Source organism: Oncorhynchus masou, chromosome 29 (genome assembly GCF_036934945.1).
Source record: "Oncorhynchus masou masou isolate Uvic2021 chromosome 29, UVic_Omas_1.1, whole genome shotgun sequence".
Taxonomy (NCBI): Eukaryota; Metazoa; Chordata; class Actinopteri; order Salmoniformes; family Salmonidae; genus Oncorhynchus; species Oncorhynchus masou.
Window position 1 is genome coordinate 75,235,252 of NC_088240.1, and position 16,845 is coordinate 75,252,096.

The following is a 16,845-nucleotide window of genomic DNA, read 5'->3' on the forward strand; positions in this document are numbered from 1 at the left end:
TACATACCAGCTCCTTGTATTGGCCGGGCTAGAGTGGGCATCGAGCCAGGTAAAGTTGGGCAGGCTCGGTGCTTAAGAGCTCCAGTGCGCCTGCACGGTCCGGTCTATCCAGTGCCACCTCCACACACCAGTCCTCCGGTGGCAGCTCCCCGCACCAGGCTTCCTGTGCGTGTCCTCGGCCCAGTACCACCAGTGCCAGCACCACGCATCAGACCTACTCTGCGCCTCGCCTCTCCGGTGCTGCCGGAGCCTTTCTCCTCTACAGCGCTACCAGAATCTCCCGCCTGTTTAGCGCAGCCAGAGCCTTCCTCCTCTCCTGCGCTGCCGGAGCCTCCTGCCTCTCCAGCGCTACCGGAGCCTTTCTCCTCTCCTGCGCTGCCGGAGTCTCCCGCCTGTTCAGCGCTACCAGAGCCTTCCTCCTCTCCTGCGCTGTCGGAGCCTCTCGCCTCTCCATCGCTGCCGGAGTCTCCCGCCTGTTCAGCGCAGCCAGAGCCTTCCTCCTCTCCTGTGCTGCCGGAGCCTCCCACCTGTTCAGTGCTGTCGGAGCCTTTCTCCTCTCCTGCGCTGCCGGAGTCTCCCGCCTGTTCAGCGCTGCCTGAGCCTTTCTCCTCTCCTGCGCTGCTGGAGTCTCCCGCCTGTTTAGCGCAGCCAGAGCCTTCCTCCTCTACAGCGCTGCTGGAGTCTCCCGCCTGTTTAGCGCAGCCCGAGCTGTCAGTCTGCATGGAGCAGCCAGAGCTGTCAGTCTGCATGGAGCAGCCAGAGCTGTCAGTCTTCATGGAACAGCCAGAGCTGTCAGTCTGCATGGAGCAGCCGGAGATGTCAGTCTGCATGGAGCTGCCAGTCTGCAAGGAGCTGTCAGTCTGCAAGGAGCTGCCAGTCTGCATGGAGCTGCCAGTCTGCATGGAGCAGCCAGAGCTGCCAGTCTGCAAGAAGCCGCCAGAGCTGTCAGTCTACATGGAGGAGCCAGAGCCGCCAGTCAGCATGGAGCAGCCAGATCCGTCAGTCAGCAAGACTCTTCCAGATCTGCCAGTCAGCCAGACGCTTCCAGATCTGCCAGTCAGCCAGACTCTTCCAGATCTGCCAGTCAGCCAGACTCTTCCAGATCTGCCAGTCAGCCAGACTCTTCCAGATCTGCCAGTCAACCAGACTCTTCCAGATCTGCCAGTCAGCCAGGATCTGCCAGAACCGTCAACCAGCCAGGATCTGCCTGATCCAACTACCTGGCTGAGCTTCCTCTCAGTGCTGGGCTTCCTCTCAGTGCTGGGCTTCCTCTCAGTGCTGGGCTTCCTCTCAGTGCTGAGCTGCCTCTGTCCCAAGCTGCCCCTCTGTCCCGAGCTGCCCCTCTGTCCCGAGCTGCCCCTCTGTCCCGAGCTGCCTCTCAGTCCCGAGCTGCCCCTCAGTTCCGAGCTGCCCCTCAGTCCAGTGGGGTTCTGGGTGAGGACTACTAGGCCATGGTCTGCGGCGAAGGGGTACTATCCTAGGACGCGAGGAGGGGGGACTAAGACATTTATAGAGTGGGTTCCACGTCCCGCGCCGGAGCCGGAGCCGCCACCATGGACAGACGCCCACCCGGACCCTCCCTATTGTTTTGATGTGCGTCCGGGAGTCCGCACCTTGGGGGGGGTTCTGTCACGCCCTGGTCGAAATATATTATGTTTATTCTTCATTTATTCGGTCAGGCCAGGGTGTGACATGGGTTATTGTGGTGTGTTTTTGTCTTGGGGTTTTGTGGGATGTCTAGTGTAGTCTATGGCTGCCTGAGGCGGTTCTCAATCAGAGTCAGGTGATTATCGTTGTCTCTGATTGGGAACTATATTTTGGCAGCCATATTCTTTGTGTGTTTCGTGGGTGATTGTTCCTGTCTCTGTGTTTAGTTTCACTAGATAGGCTGTATAGTTTTTTCACGTTTCCATCTGTTGTTTTTGTACATTTCGGTATTTTAATGTCAAGTCATTTTTCCATCATTAAACATGAGTAACCACCACGCTGCATTTTGGTCCGCTCCTTCTTCAACAGAGGAAAGTCGTTACAGTCTGAATATTTTCTGAATACACTTTCTGAATACACTGTATGTATATGTAACAAAAAAGCTGCTTGACCGTTGGTATGAGGTTCTTACTGTATAATGCAGTTTATTTAGTATCTGAGTTAAAGCCATTCCGCATGGAAGAGTGGGACAAAATTCCTTAATTGGACCCATGTCATCCAAAACATTGACTCAAGTTGGCCAAAAAATAATCTGGATACACCTGGATGCACTTTTGGAAAAATGTTCTATGGAGAGATGATTCAAAGTATAACTTTTTGGACGAGATGGGTCCCATTATGCCTGGCGAAAACCAAACACTGCATTCCACAGTAAGAACCTCTTACCAACGGTCAAGCATTTTGGTGGTAGCGTGATGGTTTGGAGATGGCTTTGGTGCCACAGGATCTGTACGACTTGCCTTAATAGAAGGAACTATGAATTCTCCTCTGATTTCTATAGGATAATATCGGGGCATCTGGCTGTGAGCTGAAGCTGAAGTGCAATGCAGCAAGACTATGATGCAAAACACAATTTGATGTTTTAGAATGGTCCAGTCAAAGTCCAGACCTAATCCCAAATGAGATGCTGTGGCAGGATTTGAAACGAGCAGTACATGCTTGAAAATACCCCCAAAGTATCTGAGTTAAAGCCATTCCACATGGAAGAGTGGGCCAACATTCCTCCACAACAACATGAGAGACTGATCAACAACTACAGGAAGCGTTTGGTTGAAGTGATAAGTGGCAGAACTATGGACTATCCTCTGGTGTGGGTTTTCATCCTGGTGCTGCTCAACTTCACTACTGGTAAAGTAGACAATACGCTCATTCTGGGAAATATATTGCTCCCTATTTGTGCTATATGTCACAAACGCTTTGTTAAATAAGTAACAGGTTGTTCAAATGTCTTTATTCTGTTGATGCACTTCAGTTTGGTTGCAGTCATTGTGGCTAAAGGAGGGACAAATAGTGTAAATGGCCAATTACTTTTTAGCATCGAGGAATTGGGTGTTGATTAACTTTTTTCATGACATAAATAAAATAGTTTTTGTAAACTCCGGTAAAGGTTCCCTTTATCTAATATTGGGTTTTGGTTGAAGATCTGATAACATTCGGTATCAAAACTATGCAGAAATATAGAACATCAAAAAGAGGCAAATACTTTTTTACGGCGCTGTAAGTGTTTTCTTGACAGGTTCAATGTGAACAGTGTCTTATGAGCCCACGTTGCCTCAGCCACTGTGGATGGATCATGAGTTTCAACTGGGTCAGAGAACAGTATACCATAAGCAACATGAAAACACCCCTGTGCGTCAACAAAAAATACAGCGGGAAAAAAGGTACTTGGGCAAAACAGGGCGTGGGTAGTTGGGTAGGTGTGTGTGAGTGTGTTCTGGCGGCAGGTAGGGTGGGCAGGTACATTGGCATCACCTAACTATTTGTTGATTGAGAGGAGACTGTGACTGTGCAGTATTGACATCTTTCGATTTATCAAGAAGTCTGGACAGTCATTTGGTTCATAGGAAAGTGTCCCATTTCTGATCCGTGGTGTTTGATAAGTGTCAGAACTATGGACCATCCTCTGGTGTTGGTTCTCATCCTGGTGCTGCTCAACTTCAATACAGGTAAAGTGGACAATATGCTCATTCTGGGAATATATTGATGCCTATTTGAGCTACATGGTATAAACACTTGATTAAATAAGTAACAGGTTGTTCAAATGTCTCTGTTTGGTTGATGCACTTCAGTCAAACAGTATCAAGTCAGAAAGATGGAGGTTTCTATTTATCTGACATTGAAAACCAACCAATGTCTAGAGTAAACATTAGACATAGATACTAGGTCATGTTGTAAATTGTGCGTTCAACTTGAAGACACTAATTTGAAAACAAAAGCTTATATTTCTGTTAAAGTGACATAGTCTGAAAATTTGATTCATTTCAATTAAAATATTTAAAGGACTTTAAAGACTTTTGTACTGATTAATAATATCTCAAAATATGAACTAAACTCATCAATCCATCCTCTTCTAGATGTCTCTGGCCAGGTGATGGTTCCCTCGAAGAACCCCTTAGCTGTGGGCAGTAATGTCACCCTGAACCTAGTTCCTGAAAGCCCCATCAACATAGGGACCTGGTCATATGAAACTACAACCATTGTACTTTTCTATCCTGGTGGCAGTATTGTGAGTACAAGTTATCAAGGCAGAAAATCATTCAACCAATCCTCCGCAGAGCTGTCCATAAGCTCTCTCCAACTCAACGACTCAGGTCTGTATACCGTACAGGGAATGGAGCCAGTCCTGAACGCTGTGGTGACCTTGTCTGTCCAGGGTAAGGAGCTGACCTCTGCCTGTCTGTTTATCTTTCTACGATGGTAGACTCCCTCTCATTGGCACACACGGTCACTTCCTCGCACACATGCTCACCTGCACACTTACTTGCCCATTCACATACTTACTTGCACGCAGGTCCACATGCAAACATGCTTGCACATCAATGGAGGCTACTGAGGGAAGGACAGCTAATAATAATAGCTAGAATAGCTAGAATTGAGTGTAATGGAGTGAATGGAATGCTATCAAACATATGAAAAACACGTTTTTATGAATATGATTCAATCCACTCCATTCCAGCCATTATTATTCTACCTTCAGCAGCCTCCACTGATGCAGATACATTGTCTATCAATGATTCATCTCTGTCATAATAATTCCTGACATGGAAAGCTAACACTTAAACGTGTCAATGTTTTCTGAACCTATAGTGAAGTTGGCCCTCATAATACCTTTGAAAATAATGAAACTGAACAGATCAGAGTATAAGCAAACGGTTCGTATACATTTTCAGATAAGACCTACACAAGATGTTTTATGTGTGTGCAAAGGGCTCTACAGTCCTCAATCCTGTAACTTAGTCTCTATAATAAGTAAATAAAATAGCATATTTAGATTTCCAAAACAATTTTTAGTGTGAAACAAATATAAACTATATGGTTGTTATTCTACTCTCTCACCCACAGAGCCCATTTCAAACGTGACTCTAAGAGCCAACGCCACTGATCTAGTGGAATTAAACGACACTGCCATTTTCACCTGCTCCGTCTCCTCTGGCACCTCCCTCTCCTACCGCTGGATGAATGGCAGCTCAGAGGTTGCAGCCAGTGACCGAGTTCGGCTTGGGGAAGGGGAAGGGAGAGGATGAATGCCTTCAACTGAAATGTGTCTTCCACAATTGGGGCGGCAGGGTAGCCTAGTGGTTAGAGCGTTGGACTGGTAACCAAAAGGTTGCAAGTTCAAATCCCCGAGCTGACAAGGTACAAATCTGTCGTTCTGAACCTGAACATGCAGTTAACCCACTGTTCCTAGGCCATCATTGAAAATAAGAATTTGTTCTTAACTGACTTGCCTAGTAAAATAAAGGTAAAAATAAAATTAACCCAACCGCAGGGGACTGCCTTAAATCGACATCCACATCTTCAGGGCCCAAGGAACAGTGGGGTGACTGTGTTGCTCAGTGGCATAATGACAGATTTTTAACATGTCAGCTCAGGGATTCGACCCAGCAACCTTTCGGTTACTGTACTAATACATCAAACTGTAACACGCTACAGAAACAGGAGATGGGCTCCTGCTCCTATGAGCTGTTCCAACTTGCACAATCCAAGGCTTCAGGAAGGCTACTTACTTACTAATCTTTGTCAAAATAATCAAACCATAAGACTAACCATACTGTCTTGTATTTAACAGTTGGACCAGAGAGACCTGATGTAACTAGTCCAGATATAGCAATGACAGGACACATTGTGACCTTCAACTGCTCGGCCTCCTCTCAGCCTCCCAGCCAGTTCAGCTGGTTCTTCAATGGCTCCCAGGTGGCAACTGGCTCAGTGTATAAGACTGGCCCACTGACCTTAGCCAGTCATGGGGAGTACACCTGTGTGGCCTTCAACAACATCACTGACAGAAACAGCACTGTCTCCAAGATGCTCACTGTTGTTGGTGAGTCTCGGTCTAACCTTAATCCTTTAATTGATTAGTTTGGTGTACATTCTTGAGAACAAATAATCCCTCTGCAGCCGTTAAACCTACTATGACCGTTGATACATTTTCACTTTGTTCTCAGCGCCAATCACCTCAGTGTCCATAAGCACCGGTGGAACCCAGGCGATAGAGGGTGACTCCTTTACAATGACTTGCAATATTGTCGGTGATCCTAGCTCCATTCACTGGTGGAAGAACCACACGTCAGTGCGTCTGGATAACAGGACACACGTCTCTTTCGACAACAGAACACTGACCTTCAACCCTGTACAGCATTCAGACTATGGAGAATATCAGTGTATGGCCAGAAATAGTGTGAGCAATAGAACTAGCACCCGCTACACACTCCTAGTGAATTGTAAGTAATAATGGGGATGTATTCTTGTCAAATATTAAGAAGGTAATAGCTGTGATGAGATACTATGAAGTCAATCATCAGCAATAAGTTAGTTAGAGTTAAATATTTTGATGTCGTTGTCTGATTTTCACAGATGGACCCAAGCAACCTGTGATAGCTGGTGCACCCATTGCTGAAACAGATCAAAGAGTGACATTCAACTGCTCAGCCTCCTCTCAGCCTCCCAGCCAGTTCAGCTGGTTCTTCAATGGCTCCCAGGTGGTGACTGGCTCAGTGTATGAGACTGGCCCACTGACCTTAGCCAGTCATGGGGAGTACACCTGTATGGCCTTCAACAACGTCACTGGCAGAAACAGCACTGTCTCCAAGATGCTCATTGTCATTGGTAAATCAGACTACAGATTGTTTGCTTTGTTGTGTTAATTTACGATCTGATAAGAGGACAAATATCGCAAAATGCACAGAGTATAGCAAATATTAGGAATACCTTCCTAATACTGACTTTCCCTCAGAAAAGCTTCAATTCGTTGGGGCTTGGAGTCTACAGGATGTCGAAAGCATTCCACAGGAATTCCGGCCAATGTTGACTCCAATGCTTCCAATAAAAAGCATGAGCTGGTGCACACCGAGAGAAAAGTATTGAGCTGGTGCACACCGAGAGAAAAGTATTGAGCTGGTGCACACCGAGAGAAAAGTATGAGCTGGTGCACACCGAGAGAAAAGCATGAGCTGGTGCACACCGAGAGAAAAGTATTGAGCTGGTGCACACCAGAGAAAAGTATTGTGTGTAGAGGTGCTGACTAACTGCAAATAAACTGTAAGCTATAGAGTCGCACACTCTATATATACTCTCTATATATAAACTTTCAATAATATCTGCGCTTTCTTCACGAGGCACAGTGATGCTGAAACGTGAGTTTATACAGTGCCTTGCGAAAGTATTCGGCCCCCTTGAACTTTGCGACCTTTTGCCACATTTCAGGCTTCAAACATAAAGATATAAAACTGTATTTTTTTTGTGAAGAATCAACAACAAATGGGACACAATCATGAAGTGGAATGACATTTATTGGATATTTCAAACTTTTTTAACAAATCAAAAACTGAAAAATTGGGAGTGCAAAATTATTCAGCCCCTTTACTTTCAGTGCAGCAAACTCTCTCCAGAAGTACAGTGAGGATCTCTGAATGATCCAATGTTGACCTAAATGACTAATGATGATAAATACAATCCACCTGTGTGTAATCAAGTCTCCGTATAAATGCACCTGCACTGTGATAGTCTCAGAGGTCCGTCGTTAAAAGCGCAGAGAGCATCATGAAGAACAAGGAACACACCAGGCAGGTCCGAGATACTGTTGTGAAGAGGTTTAAAGCCGGATTTGGATACAAAAAGATTTCCCAAACTTTAAACATCCCAAGGAGAACTGTGCAAGTGATAATATTGAAATGGAAGGAGTATCAGACCACTGCAAATCTACCAAGACCTGGCCGTCCCTCTAAACTTTCAGCTCATACAAGGAGAAGACTGATTAGAGATGCAGCCAAGAGGCCCATGATCACTCTGGATGAACTGCAGAGATCTACAGCTGAGGTGGGAGACTCTGTCCATAGGACAACAATCAGTCGTATATTGCACAAATCTGGCCTTTATGGAAGAGTGGCAAGAAGAAAGCCATTTCTTAAAGATATTCATAAAAAGTGTTGTTTAAAGTTTGCCACAAGCCAGCTGGGAGACACACCAAACATGTGGAAGAAGGTGCTCTGGTCAGATGAAACCAAAATTGAACTTTTTGGCAACAATGCAAAACGTTATGTTTGGCGTAAAAGCAACACAGCTCATCACCCTGAACACACCATCCCCACTGTCAAACATGGTGGTGGCAGCATCATGGTTTGGGCTTGCTTTTCTTCAGCAGGGACAGGGAAGATGGTTAAAATTGATGGGAAGATGGATGGAGCCAAATACAGGACCATTCTGGAAGAAAACCTGATGGAGTCTGCAAAAGACCTGAGACTGGGACGGAGATTTGTCTTCCAACAAGACAATGATCCAAAACATAAAGCAAAATATACAATGGAATGGTTCAAAAATAAACATATCCAGGTGTTAGAATGGCCAAGTCAAAGTCCAGACCTGAATCCAATCGAGAATCTGTGGAAAGAACTGAAAACTGCTGTTCACAAATGCTCTCCATCCAACCTCACTGAGCTCGAGCTGTTTTGCAAGGAGGAATGGGAAAAAATGTCAGTCTCTCGATGTGCAAAACTGATAGAGACATACCCCAAGCGACTTACAGCTGTAATCGCAGCAAAAGGTGGCGCTACAAAGGGGGCTGAATAATTTTGCACGCCCAATTTTTCAGTTTTTGATTTGTTAAAAAAGTTTGAAATATCCAATAAATGTCGTTCCACTTCATGATTGTGTCCGACTTGTTGTTGATTCTTCACAAAAAAATACAGTTTTATATCTTTATGTTTGAAGCCTGAAATGTGGCAAAAGGTTGCAAAGTTCAAGGGGGCCGAATACTTTCGGAAGGCACTGTATACACTGTATATTTATTTTTAACATCCTCACTCACTCATTCTCCTTCCCTGCCTCCCTTCCTCTCCCATTCTTTGTCCCCTCCTCTCCCATTATCTTTGTCCTCCTTTTCTCCCATTCTTTGTACCCCTCCTCACACATTCTCTTTGTCCACCTCCTCTCCCATTCTCTTTGTCCTCCTCTTCTCCCATTCTTTGTACCCCTCCTCTCCCATTCTCTTTGTCCCCCTCCTCTCCCATTGTCTTTGTAACCCCTCCTCTCCCGACCTCTTTGTTTCCCCTCTCTCCCATTCTTCTTTCTCTCTCAGGCTATTCACCTGTCCCTCCATTCCAGTCCAGAGGTGGTCTGATGTTGATGGGCCTTGTAGCTCTCTCTCTGCCTCTGATCAACCACTGAGACCACCACAGTATGCACACTGCACGTCTGTTGGTTGGCAGCCAATCACTCCCTTCCCTCTACCCTCACTGACTCCCTTCACAGTTCTGAAAAAGGACTGGATAGAAATAAGTGGTATTGTCAATACTGTAATTGCCCCTTCTCTTGTCACCATAGGGCTGGATTTAGTATGCTCAGCTCCTTTCCAATGCTTTTAGATTGTGAGGAAAGAGTCCACAAGAGGTCAGATGGGAGGGGTCTATCCCCTTAGAATAGAACCCACCTCTACAGTGTGTTTTTATGTCAATCATCTCTATAAACTGATATTCTTTTTAAAAACAAAAATCTTGAAAACTGGTCGACAAACATGGTAATTGAAGGGGCAAACATCCACTGCTCAGCTGCGCTGACCATTTATGTTTTGAATTCAATGTTCTTAGATATTCACTGCCTTTGTGACTGTGACTACTGCCCTGAAGTCCATTCACTGAGTGCCTTTCTGTGTTCTGCGTTTGATCATGTATGTAAACTCTGTAGTTCAAGTACAAATTCAGGTTTATTTACCTTATAAATACCTTAAAGGTAAAATGTTTCAAAACGATAATACATTAAACTGGTGTTTATGTAAAACACGGGTTGTCGTATGTTCATATTTCCTCTTCATTAATTATTGTCTTAAATTCATCTTTGTCTTTTCAACGATGTCCTACTGAATGGTGCAATCTTGGTTGATTTCTTTATCTGCAAAATCGCTGTGAAGAAATGTGGATTTAATGAAGCAGTAACAGAGGGATTTAGAGTGGCACAAAACATGCAAAAGGAAATAGGAAATCTAATGCTAAAACTTGGAAACTAATCCACACACATAGTGAAACTTGTTTTTAAAAATGTGTATTTCAAAGGAGTATAATTATATCATATTTAAAAAAAAGAAAAACAGTCATGGTTCTTGAGCGAGCAACATGAGATTACAAAACATGGTTACAAGGTTAATACAGAAGTTATTAAAGATCAACTCTTTAAATTGGAATACTCATGAAGTTTTTGCCTAGGCTACCCTTTGACCTCTCTACTCTTTCCATGATCTTCTGGCATTTCCACTGATTCTGGAATCCTTTCCTTAGGCACATTTCCACAACTGGATTGTGTATAGGTCGGAGAGAATGGGATGGGAGAGAGATACACAGATTGGTGACTTTGAGAGATTCCACTGTAACAGGCATTGTAGAAACTCTTCAATGTACTGCTGTTGGTGTAACAGAAACACAGGATTACTTACAGGCCTTCCTGGGCTTGCGGTAGGATTTGGCAGACTCCTGGCAGAGGCAGCCTCCACTCAAACCCTCTCTCCTCCTCCCTGAGTGACACAAAGTAAACTACTGTATTCGTCTGAGTGCCATTCAGTTTCTGCAAACTAATTGACATCCAAAAATATTACTATAATGGGCGGTCAGAAACAGACTGACAAGCAGGCTACAATTGTAAAAAGAAAATCACAAACTACTGTATACCCTTAAAATATACATACTGGACAAATAGCAATGACTTTGTAATCACTCACCCTTACATGCACACAGTCTGTCATGGTGTCTGGGGGGGTTGATCTGGTCTCCAACTCTCCCTGGGTCCTTCACTGTAGTTTCACTGACACCTGAACTTTGTACATCAGTTTCAGGAACCCCTTGGTAGAGAGGATGAGAGAGAGAGGCTGATCCTAATGGATATGTACAGTAAGTATGATGGATATTTTTTAAATGATTGATGAATCTGTATGATGGATGTATATCTAATCAAATCAAATGGAATTGGTCACATGTTTAGCAGATATTATTGCAGGTTTGGCGAAATGCTTCTGCTTCTAGCTCCGACAGTGCAGTAATATCTAACAAGTAATATCTAACGATTTCACAACATATACCCAATACACACAAATCTAAGTAAAGGGAATTAAGAATATATACATATATGGATGACCAACGTCAGAGCAGCATAGACAAAGTTATAGTTGAAAAGTATAGAATACAGTACATACATAGAAGATGAGTAATGCAAGATATGTAAACTATTAAAGTGACTAGTGTTCCATGTATTAAAGTGGCCAGTGATTTCAAGTCTGTGTATATAGGCAACAGCATCTCTGTGCTAGTGATATGCTATTTAACAGTCTGATGGCCTTGAGATAGAAGCTGTTTTTCAGTCTCTCCATCACCAGCTAAGCTGCACCTGTACTGACCTCGCCTTCTGGATGATAGCAGGGTGAACAGGTAATGGCTCGGGTGGTTGTTGTCCTTGATGATCTTTTTGGCCTTCCTGACAGGTACTGTAGGTGTCCTGGAGGGCAGGTAGTTTGCCCCTAGCGATGCATTGTGCAGACCGCACCACCCTCTGGAGAGCCCTGCGGTTGTGGGTGGTGCAGTTGCCGTAGCAGGGAGTGATACAGTCCGACAGGATGCTCTCAATTGTGCATCTGTAAAAGTTTGTGAGGGTCTTAGGTGACAATCCAAATTTCTTCGGGCGCTGTTGCCCCTTCTTCAAAACCACACTGTCTGTGTGGGTGGACCATTTCAGTTTGCCAGTGATGTGTACGCCGAGGAACTTGAAACTTTCCATCTTCTCCACTGTGGTCCCGTCGATGTGGATAGGGGGGTGCTCCCTCTGCTGTTTCCTGAAGTCCACGATCATCTCCTTTGTTTTGTTGATGTTGAGTGAGAGGTTACTTTCCTGGCACCACACTCCCAGAGCCCTCAAATCCTCCCTCTAGGCTGTCTCATCGTTGTTGGTAATCAAGCCTACTACTGTTGTGATGTCTGCAAACTTGATGATTGAGTTGGAGGCGACATTGGCCATGCAGTCATGGGTGACATAGGGACTACAGGAGGGGGCTAAGCACGCATCATTATGGGGCCCCAGTGTTGAGGATCAGCAAAGTGGAGGTGCTGTTTTATACCTTCACCACTTGGGGGCTGCCCGTCAGGAAATCCAGGGCCCATTTGCACAGGGCGAGGTTCAGACCCAGGGCCTCGAGCTTAATGATGAGCTTGGAGGGTACTATGGTGTTGAATACTGAGCTGTAGTCAATGAACAGCATTCTTACATAGACATTCCTCTTGTCCAGATGGGACAGGGCAATGTGCAGTGTGATGGTGATTGCATCATCTGTGGACCTATTGGGGCGGTAGATGTGATAAGATTCTTGACTAGTCTCTCAAAGCACTTCATGATGATAGAAGTGAGTGCTACGGGGGATCGTCATTTTGTTCAGTTACCTTTGCATTCTTGGGCGCAGGAACAATGGTGGCCATCTTGAAGAATGTGGGGACAGCAGACTGGAATATGTCCGTAAACACACCAGCGAGCTGGTCTGGGCAGGCTCTGAGGATGCGGCTAGGGATGACGTCTGAGCCGGCAGCCTTGCGTGGGTTAAAACGTTTAATGTCTTATTCACGTCAGCCACAGAGAAGGAGAGCCCACAATCCTTGTTAGCGGGCACTGTGTTATCCTCAAAGTGGACAAAGAAGGTGCATTGCTTGTCTGGAAGCAAAACGTCAGCGTCCACGACATGGATGGTTTTCCTTTTGTAATCTGTGATTGTCTGTAGACCCTGCCACATGCTTTTTGTGTCTGAGCCGTTGAATTGCGACTCCACTTTGTCTCTATACTGATGTGTTGCCTGTTTGATTGCCTTGTGGAGGAAATGACTACTCTGCTTGTTTTCTGCCATGTTCCCAGTCACCTTGCCAGTTTTACGCGAATGCTGCCATCTATCCACGGTTTCTGGTTAGGGTAGGTTTTAATAGTCACAGTGGGTACAACATCTCCTATACACTTCCTGATAAACTCAGGCACCGTCTCTGTGTATTCGTCAAGATTATTCTCGGAAGCTACAATGCACATTTCTGTATGATGGATGTGTCTGTATGCAACTACTATGAGATGGCTATCTCTGTCTGCAACGCTTCATGAAATGCTCAAAACATCAGAAAGAAACAATCAAATGCAGATTTCCATAAGACTCCCTATGAGTTAAGAGCTAAATGTAGTTCTTTAACAGACACCTCACATGATGCCAGTAGCAGCTGTAATAGGTGTAACCTGCTATAACTCACTGTACATTATAAAGCCAAGTACATTCAACAGTAAATCAAACAGAATGTTCAATACTTTACCTTGCCCTTGGCCAGTGAATGCCAATACACAGAACAGCAAAAGCATCTTTATTCCCATTCCTCTAGCCACAATATGCTTGTGAATGTGCAAACACACCTCTGCAGCTATGACTGAATGAATACCTAACCTCCGCAGTTACTTCAGCCCTTTATATAGACGTATGTCTCCATCTGAGATAAAATGGGCCATGTTCTATGAAGCGTGTCCCCCTACCTACACCTGCCTTGAGTTATATACGCCAAGCATTTTGGAAAGAGTGGACGTTGGCCAAAACAACACCTCATAGTGTTACTGATGAGTGACGTCAGCCTGACAGGTGGATGAGAGTCCTTCATGATACTGACCTGTGATGGCAAAACATTCTGCCTTCATATGGCTTATGTTCAATAAATATACTTTCTTTCAGAGCAAACTAACAAATAACGTTCATTAAATAGAATGTTCACCTGAAGACTTGAAGGCCGTTTGAAACTGTCAGCCAGACACTGTGATTGTGTTTCCTTGGCAAACAAGACAATGATCAAATATTCCTTTTGCAAAGCAATGAGGAAATAAAAACGTCATTGATCTGATAGGTCAATATGCTGCCCAAATAATCATTCAAGTGATTAGAGGAAACTAAATGACAGTTTGTGTGAAAGGGTTAGAGAAGTTTTGTTTTCACACATTGACTATCATAGGACATGAACATTCTTTCACGGCATAACGGTTTGGTGCTTGCTGGATTCCATTAATCAGTCATGGTATTGGGCTCCACACCGCTACGCTGGATCATTCAACACCATGTCGATGGTATCTCTGAAGACCAACTTAAAAACAGATATGTACACTTGGTCTCTTGAGCTTCCATTTTCAGCATGTTAGAAGCTGTAAGGTGGAACTAGTAAACAAATACTTCTGACAACTGACACTGCCAACAAACCATACGAAGGAGCGGGTCGAACGTCTCATCACAGTGCTGTGTGTCACTAGACAGCTCTCTTGTGGTTCTCTGCTCAGGCATAACTCAACACATGCAGGTACAGTATCTTGGATGTGCTCACATCATCACATGCAGGTATAAAACTGTTTGGTCATCCCAATACAATACATCTCTCAATTTTTGTGTTCCATGTGAACTTTCGCTGCCCCCATTGTTTTGAGTACATTAAGCAATCAAACATACTCTGGAACACACACACTGGATATTTTGACAAGATACAGCTAAAGGTCAATGATGTTATTATTTTGTTTTAAAAACTTTTCTTTGCAGAGCCGTCATGCAGACACACTTCAGTGGTTGGAAGCTACAAACTGTCACGGTTTTCTTGGTGTGACTGGCGGCACTGGCGGCTCCTTGCAGACTGGCGGCACTGGCGGCACTGGGCAGACTGGCGGCACTGGCGGCGCTGGGCAGACGGGTGGCTCAGGCGGTGCTGGGCAGACGGGAAGCTCCGGCAACGCTGGAGAGGAAGGCTCTGGCATCGCTGGACTGAGTAGCTCTGGCACCTCTGGAATGAGGGGCTCTAGCGCCTCTGGACTGAGGGGCGAGAGCTCTGGCAGCGCCAAACAGGCGGGAGGCTCCGGCAGCGCTGGAGCACCTGTAAGGATGAGCTGGAGAGACAGCCTGGTGCGGGGGGCTGCCACCGGAGGGCTGGTGCGTGGAGGTGGTGACGGATAGACCGGACCGTGCAGGCGCACTGGAGCTCTTGAGCACTGAGCCTGCCCAACCCTACCTGGTTGCATGCTCCCGGTCGCCCTGCCAGTGCGGCGAGGTGGAATAGCCCGCACTGGGCTATGCAGGCGAACCGGGACACCATGCGCAAGGCTGGTGCCATGTAAGCCAGCCCAAGGAGACGCACTGGAGACCAGATGCGTAGAGCCGGCTTCATGGCACTTGGCTCGATGCCCACTCTAGCCCGGCCGATACGCGGAGCTGGAATGTACCGCACCGGGCTATGCACCCAAATCAAATCAAATTTTATTTGTCACATACACATGGTTAGCAGATGTTAATGCGAGTGTAGCGAAATGCTTGTGCTTCTAGTTCCGACAATGCAGTAATAACCAACAAGTAATCTAACAAACAATTCCAAAACTACTGTCTTATACACAGTGTAAGGGGATAAAGAATATGTACATAAAGATATATGAATGAGTGATGGTACAGAGCAGCATAGGCAAGATACAGTAGATGGTATCGAGTACAGTATATACATATGAGATGAGTATGTAAACAAAGTGGCACAGTTAAAGTGGCTAGTGATACATGTATTACATAAGGATGCAGTAGATGATATAGAGTACAGTATATACGTATACATATGAGATGAATAATGTAGGGTATGTAAACATTATATTTGGTAGCATTGTTTAAAGTGGCTAGTGATATATTTTACATAATTTCCCATCAATTCCCATTATTAAAGTGGCTGGAGTTGAGTCAGTCTGTTGGCAGCAGCCACTCAATGTTAGTGTTTGCTGTTTAACAGTCTGATGGCCTTGAGATAGAAGCTGTTTTTCAGTCTCTCGGTCCCAGCTTTGTTGCACCTGTACTGACCTCACCTTCTGGATGGTAGCGGGGTGAACAGGCAGTGGCTCGGGTGGTTGTTGTCCTTGATGATCTTTATGGCCTTCCTGTAACATCGGGTGGTGTAGGTGTCCTGGAGGGCAGGTAGTTTGCCCCCGGTGATGCGTTGTGCAGACCTCACTACGGTTGTGGGCGGAGCAGTTGCCGTACCAGGCGGTGATACAGCTCTCGATTGTGCATCTGTAGAAGTTTGTGAGTGCTTTTGGTGACAAACCGAATTTCTTCAGCCTCCTGAGGTTGAAGAGGCGCTGCTGCGCCTTCTTCACGATGCGGTCTATGTGAGTGGACCAATTCAGTTTGTCTGTGATGTGTATGCCGAGGAACTTAAAACTTACTACCCTCACCACTACTGTTCCATCGATGTGGATAGGGGGGTGTTCCCTCTGCTGTTTCCTGAAGTCCACAATCATCTCCTTAGTTTTGTTGACGTTGAGTGTGAGGTTATTTTCCTGACACCACCCTCCGAGGGCCTTCACCTCCTCCCTGTAGGCCGTCTCGTCGTTGTTGGTAATCAAGCCTACCACTGTTGTGTCGTCCGCAAACTTGATGATTGAGTTGGAGGCGTGCGTGGCCAAGCAGTCGTGGGTGAACAGGGAGTACAGGAGAGGGCTCAGAACGCACCCTTGTGGGGCCCCAGTGTTGAGGACCAGCGGGGTGGAGATGTTGTTGCCTACCCTCACCACCTGGGGGCGGCCCGTCAGGAAGTCCAGTACCCAGTTGCACAGGGCGGGGGCGAGACCCAGGGTCTCGAGCTTGATGAC

The 16,845-nt window shown here is 45.6% G+C and overlaps 1 protein-coding gene and 1 long non-coding RNA gene across 3 annotated transcripts; one reads left to right on the forward strand and one right to left on the reverse strand.

The window, feature by feature from the left end:
* The first annotated feature begins 1,703 nt into the window (after positions 1-1,703).
* On the forward strand, positions 1,704-7,338 carry LOC135520549 (carcinoembryonic antigen-related cell adhesion molecule 5-like). Of its 2 annotated transcripts, XR_010452399.1 has the most exons (5): positions 1,704-3,653; positions 4,062-4,361; positions 5,050-6,028; positions 6,153-6,428; positions 6,562-7,338. XR_010452399.1 is itself a non-coding variant. In XM_064946189.1 (3 exons), the coding sequence occupies exons 1-3, from the start codon at positions 5,818-5,820 to the stop codon at positions 6,849-6,851; spliced, it is 777 nt and encodes a 258-aa protein (XP_064802261.1). In that variant the 5' UTR covers positions 5,228-5,817; the 3' UTR covers positions 6,852-7,338. The 2 variants fall into 2 exon arrangements, 1 of the variants encoding a protein (XP_064802261.1); XM_064946189.1 differs by lacking the exons at positions 1,704-3,653; positions 4,062-4,361 and having other exon boundaries at positions 5,228-6,028.
* A 2,547-nt stretch (positions 7,339-9,885) lies between these two features.
* LOC135520550 (uncharacterized) lies at positions 9,886-13,728 on the reverse strand. Its single transcript, XR_010452400.1, has 4 exons — positions 13,515-13,728; positions 10,910-11,029; positions 10,628-10,705; positions 9,886-10,486 (listed from the first exon to the last, which is right to left on the reverse strand). It is a non-coding gene; the product is annotated as an uncharacterized LOC135520550 (long non-coding RNA).
* Positions 13,729-16,845: the final 3,117 nt, after the last annotated feature.

Excerpts from the sequence above, each read along its gene's own strand:
- LOC135520549 (XM_064946189.1), top strand. The coding sequence starts at position 5,818 with ATGACAGGACACATTGTGACCTTCAACTGCTCGGCCTCCTCTCAGCCT. Across the intron at positions 6,029-6,152 it reads CAAGATGCTCACTGTTGTTG|CGCCAATCACCTCAGTGTCC; the intron begins GTGAGTCTCGGT and ends CTTTGTTCTCAG. Across the intron at positions 6,429-6,561 it reads CTACACACTCCTAGTGAATT|ATGGACCCAAGCAACCTGTG; the intron begins GTAAGTAATAAT and ends TGATTTTCACAG.